This window comes from Apus apus, chromosome 7 (assembly GCF_020740795.1).
Source record: "Apus apus isolate bApuApu2 chromosome 7, bApuApu2.pri.cur, whole genome shotgun sequence".
NCBI lineage: Eukaryota > Metazoa > Chordata > Aves > Apodiformes > Apodidae > Apus > Apus apus.
In genome coordinates this window covers 14,274,078-14,286,306 of record NC_067288.1, presented here as the reverse complement: position 1 = coordinate 14,286,306, position 12,229 = coordinate 14,274,078, and the positions used below count along the sequence as shown (strand labels likewise).

Here is a 12,229-nt window from a genome sequence, read left to right as displayed (position 1 = left end):
CTGAATAGAAATATGACTGTATTTAGATGGTAAATGTCAGGTTGTCTAACATAACATTGAAATAAAGATACAGACTATAGGTAGATACTTTTAGAATGTTTCTTTTGGCAACTCTGTGCCTTCCTTAAACGCCTATATTCCAATTTGGCAGGTAGCAAATGGAGAGTAAAGAAGGATACCTTGTTTCCAGAAACCTGGTACACACTAAGAGAAGAAAGGGGACTTCAGAGCTGTTATGGGTGCCAGAGCCTCATTAACTGTCCTCAACAGTAGCAATTGATAACATCAGAGAAGGTGATGTAGTTCAGATACTTCTGGTGAAACTTCAGCACTGTGTAGGTGTGTTTACTATGAAATATTTTGAAATTATTTTAATCATTATTTTACTACTATTTTATTATCTTTACCTGTGATAGAAATCAACAGTTATATTCAGTAAATTGTTGGGTTTGAAAACCAAATCATACGATAAGGCATAGAGCTTTTGATCTGCTCAGTGCTTAAAGTGTTCTGTGAGTTTCTGTGATAGGGTACTACTGGAGCAAGGGGAAAGCTTCAATAAGGAAGGGCTTAACACAGTTCTTGACTTCAAGGGGGTAGGGGACAAAACTGCTGGACGGTTTCATTTCCAGGACACGAGGCCTGCTGGCATTGGATGGGAAGACCCTGTCCCACAGGGGACAAAGGGTCCTAGGGCAGGAGTTAGCAGGGCTCATTCACAGAGCTTTAAACTAGATCTGAAGTGGGAGGGGGTTGTAGCTGGGTTTGAACTAGTGGGGCATTGTTCTAGTATTAATGAAGACCAGAAGGCCTCCCACCTCCCAAGGGTTCCACCAGCGTGCTCAGCTTGCTCCCTGAAATGCCTGCACACCAATGCAGGCAGTATGGGGAATGAACAGGAGTTAGAAGGCTGAGGAAGCTGAGTCTCTCTAGCTTGGAGGAGACTGAGGGGTGACCTCATCAATGCTTACAAATATGTTAAGGGTGAGTGTCAGGAGGACAGAGCCAGGCTTTTTTCAGTGATGTCCACTGGTAGGACAAGGGGCATTGGGTGCAAACTGGAACATAAGAGGTTCCATGTAAACATCAGAAAAAACTACTGTGAGAGTGACAGAGCCCTGGGACAGGCTGCCCAGAGAGGTTGTGGAGTCTCCTTCACTGGAGACATTCAAAACCCACCTGGAAGTGTTCCTGTGTGATGTGCTCTAGGTGATCCTGCTCTGGCAGGGGGGTTGGACTAGATGATCTTTCAAGGTCCCTTCCAACCCCTAAGATTCTGTGATTTCTCAGCAGTAAGCAAGAGTTGCATTCCTCTTGTCTGCACCAAAAGTTGCTGAGTTTAAAAATGAAAGTGTTAAAGAGAATTGTTCTTTGAAACTAGGAAAGGCACAGAAATTTTTAGTTTTTAAAGACACTAGACATAGCTCAATCTACTTAGTTCCAGGCTGTCTTAATTGTTGGGTACATTGAGACTTTAGGACAGATTGCCATATAAGTATTTTTAAAAAATACTTGGGGAAAAAAGTAATTGCTGTGGCTGGTTGAATAAACTGCTGAACAGGGTAGTCTTGCCACCATGCCACATGGTCTTGGACTCTACTGCTGCAAACCTGACCAATGAGCAGGAGGTGCTCATTAGACAAGGAGGTGCTGCAGTGGAGTATCTGAGATGCAGTGGACTTGTGCCTGTCTGAAATACAAGACTGTTACACTGTATCTAAGGCAGAAAGCGACATTTCTCACAGCGCTTCAGGAGACCAGGAAAGGGAACTTTTGGATGCACTTCTGATGTCTTTGTCCAAAATGGCTTTTGATAGTGTTCACTGTGAATGTACCTCTTCAAGTCAAACCACTGTTCCTTCTGCCATCAATTGACAAATCTGGCAACTTAACGTTGTGCCGTGGTATTTTATGATATCTACTTCAGCAATTCAAAACACGGTATGAAAAGGAAGTTTGTGCTTCATTAGTTGAACAATGTGGTTAGCAGGCTTCCGGAAAGGCCCGTGTTTCTCAGTCATCAAAAGTCGGGTAAACAAGCTCAGATTTGTCATGTGTCTTACTTGATAAAACTGAAAAAAGTGCTCAAAATTTTAAGCTTTTAGTCTCAGGATCTTGCATATTCTCTTACAACTAATGTGAAAATATTACCTGTTAATAATTAGTATCAGTTTTTATGATGGGATTATTTGCTACAGTTTGATATTCTATGATACTATTTTTCTGATTTCCTTCTGTTCTTCCCAAGTGTTTACTTTTAATATTTTGACTATACCTAATCAGAAATGAAAATACATTGTGAAATAAATTGTTTCTTCAGAGGTGGAAAATATAAGCATTAATGGAAGTACTTAGCAGGTCATCAGTTGATGTTTGCTACTGAAAAATACTGAAAAATACTGAAAATACTGAAAAAAAAAATAAAAATTATTCTCAATAGCGTCTTGTGACTTGCACTGTTAATTGGAAATATATAAACATGGATGTAAGGTAGAACAACGTATCAAGACAAAGTACTTTCTGAAAAACCCTTTCTAAATAGGGTTTGTGAAGAGATGGCCATGGGGTTAGAGCAGTGAAGTGGTCTTTGAGTGCAAATTTGCTGCTGTTTTTCTGTGGTACCACAAGCTTACAAGTTACCATAATTTGTTCCTTGGGATATTTCTTCTCACTGTTTTGTTGGGGTTTTTTTAAGGTGAGAAACTTAGGACTTGGTTTAGTTACTAACAAGTAACACTCAACAGGACAAATAGTTTCCTGGTCACAGGTGCTGATGTAATACCAAGCTACCTGGACTTAGCCTAGCCTGAGGGTCTTATGTCTTTTGTTTTGATTATAGAACTTTTCTAAGAAGTCTTGTTAGTATTAAGGACTTCTACTATAATTTTGCACAAGACAGGACCCACTCTGCTATCCAGATTTGCTCCTAACCTTATTGTCTACGTAACTGGAAGCTACGTGGTTTTTTATATGTGGGTGTAACAAACTGCAGGTACAATAAGCAATACAAGTATTAATTGAGGTGCAAATATTGAAAAAAATATTAAGGCTTGTACCTGACACAAGTGAGAACTTCAATACTAAATGTATTTTTTGTTTGTGTTACTCTGATCTGACACCTAAGTAAATCTTAATTTATTAGCATTGTTAGAGCTGATTTTGGGTTACAGTGAGTAAGAACAGAATTTGAACACTGCATGAAGAAGAAATGAAAAAGCTACATTGCTAAAGTTCTTGTTAGCTTAGCAACCTTGATCTTTTGCAGCATTCCTCGGTAAAGCATTCTTCCTGCCTTTATAAAATGAAGAACACACATTTAAATTTCATTTATTGAAAATCTCAATTTTGCATAATTTTATTCAACATCTGCATTCTTAAAACATTTAAATCTGAATAAAAATTCCATTAAAAAAAATTTGATTTTTATTCTCCTTGGTAAATTTTTATACAATCAAAAGCAATCTAGTCTTCAAAATCCAAATGAAACTTTATTCAGCTGCAAGTTTAAATGCCAAATCCTTCACCTATGGTAAAACATATTCCAGCTGCCACAGTCAAAGCACAGTTACCTTTACAGTTATTCCCCAATTCATTTTCTGTGATGAACCTTGAACAGGGATAAAATATAGCCAGAGGTCTTAGTTGCAAAGCAGTAATTTCTTCCAGATGAACTCTGGTAACAATAGTTATTTTCCTTCTACAAGAGACTGCTATTTGTAATTGGAGAGACTGCTGCAGTTCAGTCTTGTGTCTTTGATCAGAGAAGTCTGCACGCATGAGCAGCTTCAGCTGATACACCATCCTCTTTTGCCACTGCATGTATAACCACTGTCAGAGAGGCACAGCAGAGAGGCTGGAGAACCTAATCCCTTGAGATGCCCTGGGAAAATCTGGCAGAGCTCATCTGTTGGAGGTCTAAGCTGAAATCTAGAATCTAGTAGCTTTGATGTAAGAGGTAGATGTCTTAGTCAGAGTTTCACAGAGCTGATTTAATATTTTGCAGAGGGTTTGTAGCATCACAGTGATGGTGATGCAAGTGAAGATTGATCTCTTCTAGCAAAAGGGGCAGAGCCCTAAGAATCTTATTTGTCTGTCCTGAAGGGACCCAATCAAAACCTTGAAAGTTGACTTCAGTGAGCTTTGCTGATGCCCTGATGTAGATACATGGTATATTGGTACTGGGAGATGTACAGGGAAATAGCTGAAAAATACTTGCCACTCTAGAAGAATGAATTAACTTTCCTTGACTTTGTCTGATCACAGAAATAAGCCTTCTTCTTCCAGGTAGTTTATAACAGAAAGCATATTGTGCAAAAAGAAGATACACAGAACCCTAAAGGGAAACAATCTTATTTTGCAGAAAGAAGTAGCAGCTCAAAAGCCTTTGGGGCTGTCTATAACAAGTTCTGTAAGGAATAATACTTTTTATTATAAAAACTATTTAGAAATATTATTGCTAGGTCCCATTGTCTGAAGTTGAAGCTGAAGTGCTGTTTTTAAGTACTGTAGCCCTTGCTAGCATCTGCTTACTTAGAACAGTGTTTCTTCATGCATCTATTGACCCTGTTTTATCTCCATAAAATAACTTTTAATCACAAAGTCTCAAAGTTGTAATTCTGCTGTTCATATCCAGATGACCCCAACACCAGGCAGAACATGAATATATACACTTTTAAAACCACTTTTTAAAAAAGTGGTTTTTAAGAAAGTATTTTTTAAAATAAACACTTCTGTGATTAAATGTAGTTTAACACATTTAGAGAAGAAATTTCAGTGACTTGGCACATTGTAAAATAGACTAGCACACCAGAGGTTTTGGCAAGAATTCTCCATATCCTTACTGCACTGTTAAAAGCTACTTCATCTAGAAATTACATATTACTGATTTGAGGATAGGTTTGCCTTAGTTAAGTGATTATTACAGATCCAGTTGATCCTAAAATCTGAAACCTGTACTTACTGCTCATGTAATTCATGCCTTACTCTCATAAATAGTTAGACATGGAAACACTGCTCATGTGTACTTGGTACATTTGCACAACTGAAAGACGTGTGAGTGTGAGCAAAAAGGGAAAGTTTAGGTGAATAGCATTGGTTTTTCATGCCTATGTAAACCACCCTATTAACTGCTACATTAGTAATGGATGTAGGCAAAAACTAATAAAAATTTGGCAAATATGAGGGATTTTGAGACTACAAAAATTAACATTAAGGTATTGTTTTCACATACTATGATACCCCCTACCCTTTATTAAAGGGAAAGAATGAGAAATGATTTCTAGAAAATTATGTATTACATGAGGTAACAGTAACTAAGAATTCACAAACCATGTTTCAAGGTGTGTGTGCATTTGTTTGTATACCATAGTCACTTTATCTTGAATCTCATGTAACAGCCAAAAAGCATAACAGGGTTGTACAACTACAGGACAAACATTTATGAACAGAAATTGCACCTAATTTCTCCAATTCTTTTCAACACTGACTCAATTTCACATTGACGGTGCTTATTTAAAGTGCTGATGTTAGTCATCTGTATATAAAAAGTTCCTTTTTTCACAATGTAAGCCCAGTGTTTCTCCATGGTACTGTACAACAAAAGCTGAAGTTTTTTAGAAACACGTAACTTTTAAGATAAATGACAGTAACTACAGACTACGCCCGTGGGCCCCAACCCTGTAAACACTTAGGCACATATGTAAATTCACTCAATTTTTAACAGCAAATAAACTAATGTCTAAGCTACCATTTACATTTTTATGTGAACATGAAAAAATGACAGTAAATACTTTGCATATGCACCAAGCATCCTGTGCGCTGTGCATAAGTTAGTCATTAACAAGCATTAACAAATGCTACAAGTACAAAAACTGTTTTTAGTAGCACTTGCAAAAACTGGAAGAGCTTAGGGCAAAGCATTCTGTTGATGTTAAGAAAAAAACCAAAAACAACAAACCACCACCACAAAAACAACCAAAAAGCCCAACATAAACTGAAAACCTGGTGTCTACTGCCTCTTCAAAAGAATCTGAAAGGTCATGGTTTTCTTTTTTTTTTCTTCTTCTTCACTGTAGTAGTTTATTGCTACCCCTCTCGCCCCTTACCTGTTGTTTTATGTTCATACTGAATATTAAGTTCTACTTTTCCTCTTATCTTCAAAGAGACTTTTCAGCATGTAAACCTGAACAGCTGATACCACCACCATTACTCCCAAGTTGACCATGGACCAGAAATTCACTCTGTCGAAGTTACTTTCTTGTATATTTCGGTCACGAGCCTCAAATGCTCTGAGCAGGGTCTGAATCTGGACACTTTTGCTTAATCTGGCTTTGACACTGTTGATGGATTCCTGGTGAGTAACGAAAGAGTATTTTTGGAAGAAAAACGAACGCTTAAATGTATAGCTTGCAACACATACAAAATATTAATACTCTATTACCAGCTGTAATATAATTTCTTGCCAAGTAGACAGTTAATTTCACTTTAAAATATATACCTTGTCACACTTTTTGTTAATTTGTCTAGCCTGTTTATTTGTATATAATCTGAAAAGGCTTAATTAATATATACTTAATGTTCTGTAGTAACTTGTTTTTTTCCTTTTTACAGGTTAGGGAGGTGAGAGAGAGAAATAAATCTAAACATAATTTTTTGTAATCTGTGTATCCTGGGGAGCTGTGATTCCTGGTATCCAGACAAGTAAAAAGCAGTGATCTCTACAAAACTAGTCTCAAAACAATTTATGAAGTAGCAGACAAATGTAGGGGGAAGGTTTGCTGGGTAATCAAATTAAGGTACTTTTTAATGCAAGCTACCATCAAAACTATAGCTGTAGCAAAATAAAAGGTAGTGTTATATTCCTAACCTTTTTTTCTGCTTTCACTGCAGTAGCTATGAACTGCTGCTTCAGCTATGATGCTAAAGCAGAATTTTGACAGTAAATTGCAAATAGGACAACTGGAGGTCCCGCAGAGACACAAAGTGCATCTCGGGGAACCAGAGGAATTACATGGAACACTGTGGCAATAACAGTAGCTCAAGATCAAGTCTTTCATCTGTGTTTACAAATTAAATACCTGGCCCTATAATCTGTTATTTCATCTGCAATGTAATTGATAGTCACAACCTAAAAGGTGATCTCAGGAAGCGCTGATTTATGTTCTTGATATAATTATGGGACCCTGAAGTAGCTTTTAGTGAGAAGAGTGATGTGTGCATTAAAAAAAACCTCACAACCCAGCAGTAACATTTTCTCTATGGACATTTTCTCTGTTGCATATTTAGCAAATATTTCAAAAGAGCTATTTTTAGAAACCAAATAATTTTATGATTATACTGAAGTTCATATATTGCACAATAAGGAACATCAACACCCTAAGAGAGCTTTAAAAGTAAGACAATTTCCCCTTTCCCCCAGCAAATATGTTATCTTCAAACTACTGGGCGTTTAAGTGCTTACAGAACTTGCAGGTAAAGTAATAACTTGACTAAGTAGACAATGGCATCAAATATTACTGTTAACTTTAGAAAAAATGTCCTACTTTAGAAGATCTGTAAGGCCCTCAAAAAAAGCCAAGTTGTGCAATTTTTCCTTTTGGAAGAGATATCAGTGTATCTTGTATGTACACAAACAGCTACACAATCCATTTAAATGTTGCTTTTGATTACTGTGAGGGATTTTCTTCTCAACTTCCCCTTTAAATGTAGGTTTTTTTCTATTTGTCTTGACTGACAATCTGGTCAGCATTTCAGATTCTGTGTTTGGATTTAACTATTTAAAAGTGTACTGTACAAAATAAAAGACCTTAAACATTAAATTTGTTTTGATGTTTAAAAATCTGCATTTTGCAGATACTGCAATCAATTACTTGTTTGTGTTCTTTGCTCTATACCAGTGCATTCAGTGTTTGTGGATGTTGGTTTGTTTTTAAGACACCTGTTGTCTGCAGCTAGGAGCAAACAAACAATGGCTTACTGCATCCTACCAAGCACTAAGAACAGTGGTACAAGGACACAAATGATCCTCTGCTCCTAACGTAATCTCAACATTTAATGATCATGAAAGGACATAAAAGCTCTGATTTGGCTTCATCCCACAGCAAATGTGGTCAGTATACAATGAAAGCAAACATTATCATTCATAGAATGTCTGCAAAGGTCAACCTGCAATATAGTACAGATCAACTCTTGTCCTATTCATTAATTTAAAAGCATAGAAATAAAATTTTTGGGAAGAAAACCCTAATCAAGTTAATATATAAATTATTGAAGATAGAAATATTAATCCATACACTGGTTGGGGCACTTCAGCAAAGATGAAAAGAGGCTGACCCAGTTCTTTGTTTTCAAACATTGATAGAAATAAGTGCAGTGATTCCAACTATATCATTTGGATTAAGCAATACTCATAAAGATTATGAGATGAATGTAAATATTCATTTCATTGCTGCTAGGGAAAAATGTCCCATTTTAGGAGTAGGAAGAAAGGAAGCTGAATTGGAAACAGAGTGACTTTGAGTGCTAGGCAGTTTCTTTTTCCTGATTAAACATCTATTCTGAAAATATTCTCAAGCTTCTGTGTGTAAGCAAGAGATCCATGGTGCTAGGCTTCATGTATCAGTAAAAGCAATATATGGAATTGGAATAATTTTCAGGATGATGCACCAGACTAAGGCAGAACACGTAAATAACAGTTCTTTTCTGAATTTCTTACATTCAAAGAATTAGAAATAAAATACTAACCAGGATGTCTTCCAATTTCATATCTAGGAGATCTGTGCCTGTAACATACTTCTTCCAGTCTTCCTGATCTTCTCCTTCTTCTCCCATGTTGTCCAGGATCAGTTCAAAGAAAATCACCTTTTCAGAAATGGTACTGAATGTGTTGTCAAAGCAGAACATATAATCCCCTTCTTCTGTTTCCACCCTGTGTATATAAGCAAAATGTCTTTAAATTAACTACAAAAAGTACTCAACCTTTAGTTATATTTGTTAAAGAAACAAAAAAATACTTTATGTAACAATTTTAAGTTTGAAGACATTAAACTTACGTATGAACTCCATCTGATTTTCTTTCATCAAAAACTAGCGTTTCACCTTTTGGAGACAGCAGATGGAAATCAATATCTAATCCTGCTCCATCTAGAACCTGTGAAACAAAGAGAATAATGCTCCAATCAGTGGAATTCCTGTTTGTCATTGCTGAGGGAAATATTTTTAGGTAAGAGAACTGACATAGAAAGAACGTGAAAGCTGAATCTGTCTGTATGAATTCACACCAAGTTAACTGGAAACACTAAAAACTGGTTCAATCGAAAAGCATTTTAGCAATTTCAGATCTTAAAATAAGTATGATCTAATCCTGCTGGGCTTATATTGAACCTTTCCCTAACTCTTTTTAAGAATGTGTGCAATTTTATCAATGGGCAGGGCTAGACAACCTGCAAGACTACCAATGGTTGGCTAAATTGAGCATTTCTATGGCAGACACCATTGATGGGTAATTGCCAGCACTTGTTCAGGTAATTTTATAAAAAGGTCTGTCACTTATGTGGATATACTTGTAGGAGAACACAATCTATGCAGTGTCATCCCTAAAATCCTTCTGCTGGGTGAATTAACAGCACAGAAGACAGGACTAGGCTTCTTAGCCTTCTCACATTTTACTGTAGATTTGAGGTCTGAATTCCTCCAGGGCATTCTCATTTCCCAAATATAGGACAAATTGAAGATATTTAGCTTCCTGAACTCATAAGAAGTGTATACAGTATTACAAAGCTGTGCTGCTTTAACAATACAATGCTTTAACAAAGTGCATCACCACAGGTGTTACAGAAACTCTCTATTGGGAAGGCAGTAACTGCATAAGGGGGCAGAGAGGGATCATTTTCATGACCATTACTTAGGTCTACACTAGGGGATTTTTTTTGTTTGCTTGTTTTCCAGTGGGCTATTTGAGCATAGAAGTCTGATCCTGCTGAAATTGAGGGCAAAGTTTACACTGTCTTAAAGTGACACTGGAGACTTACCAAAACCAGAGAGAATAAGGAAAATTAGTAGCTAACTGCTGATCAGATTAAAAACCATAATGACATACTTTTAGGGCTGATACAATCTAAAACACCTGAAACAAAACATGTCAGCACAGAGTTTGTTACATTATGTCCTTGGAGATGACCTGCATTCCTACATTAAATATTCCTATGCTTTAGCCACTAACAATTCAGGCTAACTAAATACAAAATAAATCTATTTCAAATAATATACAGAGCTCCTTTTCTACACATTCAGATAGATAGATGAATTGTTACTGTTAGCAGTAGTGCTGGAAAATTCATGCCTGAGTAGAAATAAATTCACTTTTATACACGTTTGTTCCTCTAAAACAATTTAAAAATTTTTATTATGTTTAAACTAAAATCCAAACCTTGAACACTTCAGTTTCTCATTCTTGCTCAATTCTGCATGTAATAGTTATTAGGAAATAATCAGGGATTTCAGCTTTTTATTTTTAGTTGAGAAGTAGGAGGGGTGGAGAGAGAGACAGATCCCAGCCAATTCTGAGGCACAGTAAAGAGCAGGGTGGGAAAATACTGCAGCTTCCCTCACTGTGTCTGTTCTACTGAAAAAAAATCTTTATTTTAAAGAAAGAAAAAAAAGTCTGACATCTTTCCCAGAGATACCTGGGGAACTCGGCTCTTCCCGAGAAGGACATCAAGACCTTAGTCTAGTTAAATACTTTTTTTTTTTAAAAAAAAAACAACTTTCATCATTGCGTTAAGAGATGTTTAACATCAACATAAAGATAAATACGGGGCTTGCTCATCAGCAACGACTTGCTTTGTGCTTCAGAGCTATTACACAAGGTCACAGCCATTAACATCGCACCTTTCTGCCCTTTTGGAGGACGCCAAATTGACATCTTGTAGGAGGATTTCTACTGGAATAATGTTTAAAAGGCTGTAAAAGTCTGGTTTTTTCCTCCTAAAGATGCAGCTCTCAGTCCTGTGCAGTTCCACCGCGGATCCGCGGGCGCTCCCCGCGGCCAGGAGCCCAGCGCCGGATCCCGCTGCCCCCGCGCCGGGCGCCGCAGCCCTGCCCCGCGGTGGGAGCCCCCGGGAGGGGGTGCGAGGCCCCGGCAGCACCGGGGGGCGGTGCCGCAGCAGGCGGAACCTCGCCCCGCGACAGGGGAAGCGGCAGCGGAACCGCCCAGCGCCACCCGCGGCCCAGGGGCGGCAGGACGCGGGAGCGCCCGGCTCCGTCCAGCGCCGCCCCCGGGAGGCCCCTCGCCGCCCCGGCCCGCCCGACCTGGTACTCGAGCTCCAGCGAGGCCTCCTTGCGCATGGGCTGGAAGAAGCACTCCTTGCGGCCGGCGGGGAGCGTGAAGGTGAAGTCGCTGTCGAGGGAGGGGCTGAACTCGGCAGCCGCGGGCGGCGGCAGGAGCAGCGCGAGGCACGCGAGCGGCAGCAGCAGCCGCGGCCCCGCCATCCCGGCAGCGCGCGACGGGCGGGCCCGGCCGGGGGCGTGGCGGGGCTGGCCCCGCCCCTCTGGGCGCTCCTCCAATCGCAGCCACCGCTGGGACGGTGCTAGTCCCACCCCCTCCTTCCCAGCGTGCACCGCGGCGGGCCGGCCTCACCCGCAGGGCCCGCGGCGGCGGCTGCGCACGGTGCGCGGGGGAGGCTGCGCATGCGCCGTGAGGGCCCGCGCTGTTCGAGCGGGGTGAGGACGGGCCGGGAGCTGCTCTGGAGAGGGGGGGGACGCGGAGGCGGCTCCGGGGCGGTGTCGGTGCCGCCGCTGTCTCCTTGGAGCCCTTCTCCGCTTCTCCTCAGGACGGGCGGCTGGCTGGCGGCCCCGGGCAGGCCGTGGTCCCGACAGGGAGGCCCCGGGCGCCCAGCTCCCTGGGCCCTCCGGGCGCAGCTCTCCCGCCGCCGGGCGGTGCCGTGGTTAGGCCGCTCTGCCCGGTCCCCGCTGCTTCCCGTGACTGGGGGCGGGCGGAGCGGCGGGAAGGCAGAGGAGGCAGCAAAAATACGCGCCTGCAGAGTCTTGCTGTGCTGCAGGCAGCTCCCCTAGCCTGGCAGCTCGCGCCCTCTATGCTGCCTCTTTTTTAAAAAAAATTGCTGGTAATTGGACAGCGAGGGAAGATTTTTGTATTCATTGTGTGCCCTGTTGCCTTTTTAGGCACCCTAAGAGTTACTTCTGAAGTAACATATAAGACACTTCTGGCAACTAA

The 12,229-nt window shown here is 40.3% G+C and overlaps 1 protein-coding gene across 1 annotated transcript; it reads right to left on the bottom strand.

Moving 5' to 3' along the window:
* Positions 1-3,311: 3,311 nt before the first annotated feature.
* Positions 3,312-11,509, bottom strand: TMED5 (transmembrane p24 trafficking protein 5). Its single transcript, XM_051625228.1, has 4 exons — positions 11,308-11,509; positions 9,051-9,148; positions 8,743-8,926; positions 3,312-6,349 (listed from the first exon to the last, which is right to left on the bottom strand). Exons 1-4 carry the CDS (start codon positions 11,485-11,487, stop codon positions 6,131-6,133), a joined length of 681 nt encoding a protein of 226 aa, XP_051481188.1. The 5' UTR covers positions 11,488-11,509; the 3' UTR covers positions 3,312-6,130.
* Positions 11,510-12,229: the final 720 nt, after the last annotated feature.

Coding starts and splice junctions, on each gene's coding strand:
- TMED5 (XM_051625228.1), bottom strand. CDS start 11,487: ATGGCGGGGCCGCGGCTGCTGCTGCCGCTCGCGTGCCTCGCGCTGCTC. Junction 8,927..9,050: donor AAATCAGATGGAGTTCATAC/GTAAGTTTAATG, acceptor TTATATACACAG/GGTGGAAACAGAAGAAGGGG. Junction 6,350..8,742: donor TGAAATTGGAAGACATCCTG/GTTAGTATTTTA, acceptor GTTACTCACCAG/GAATCCATCAACAGTGTCAA.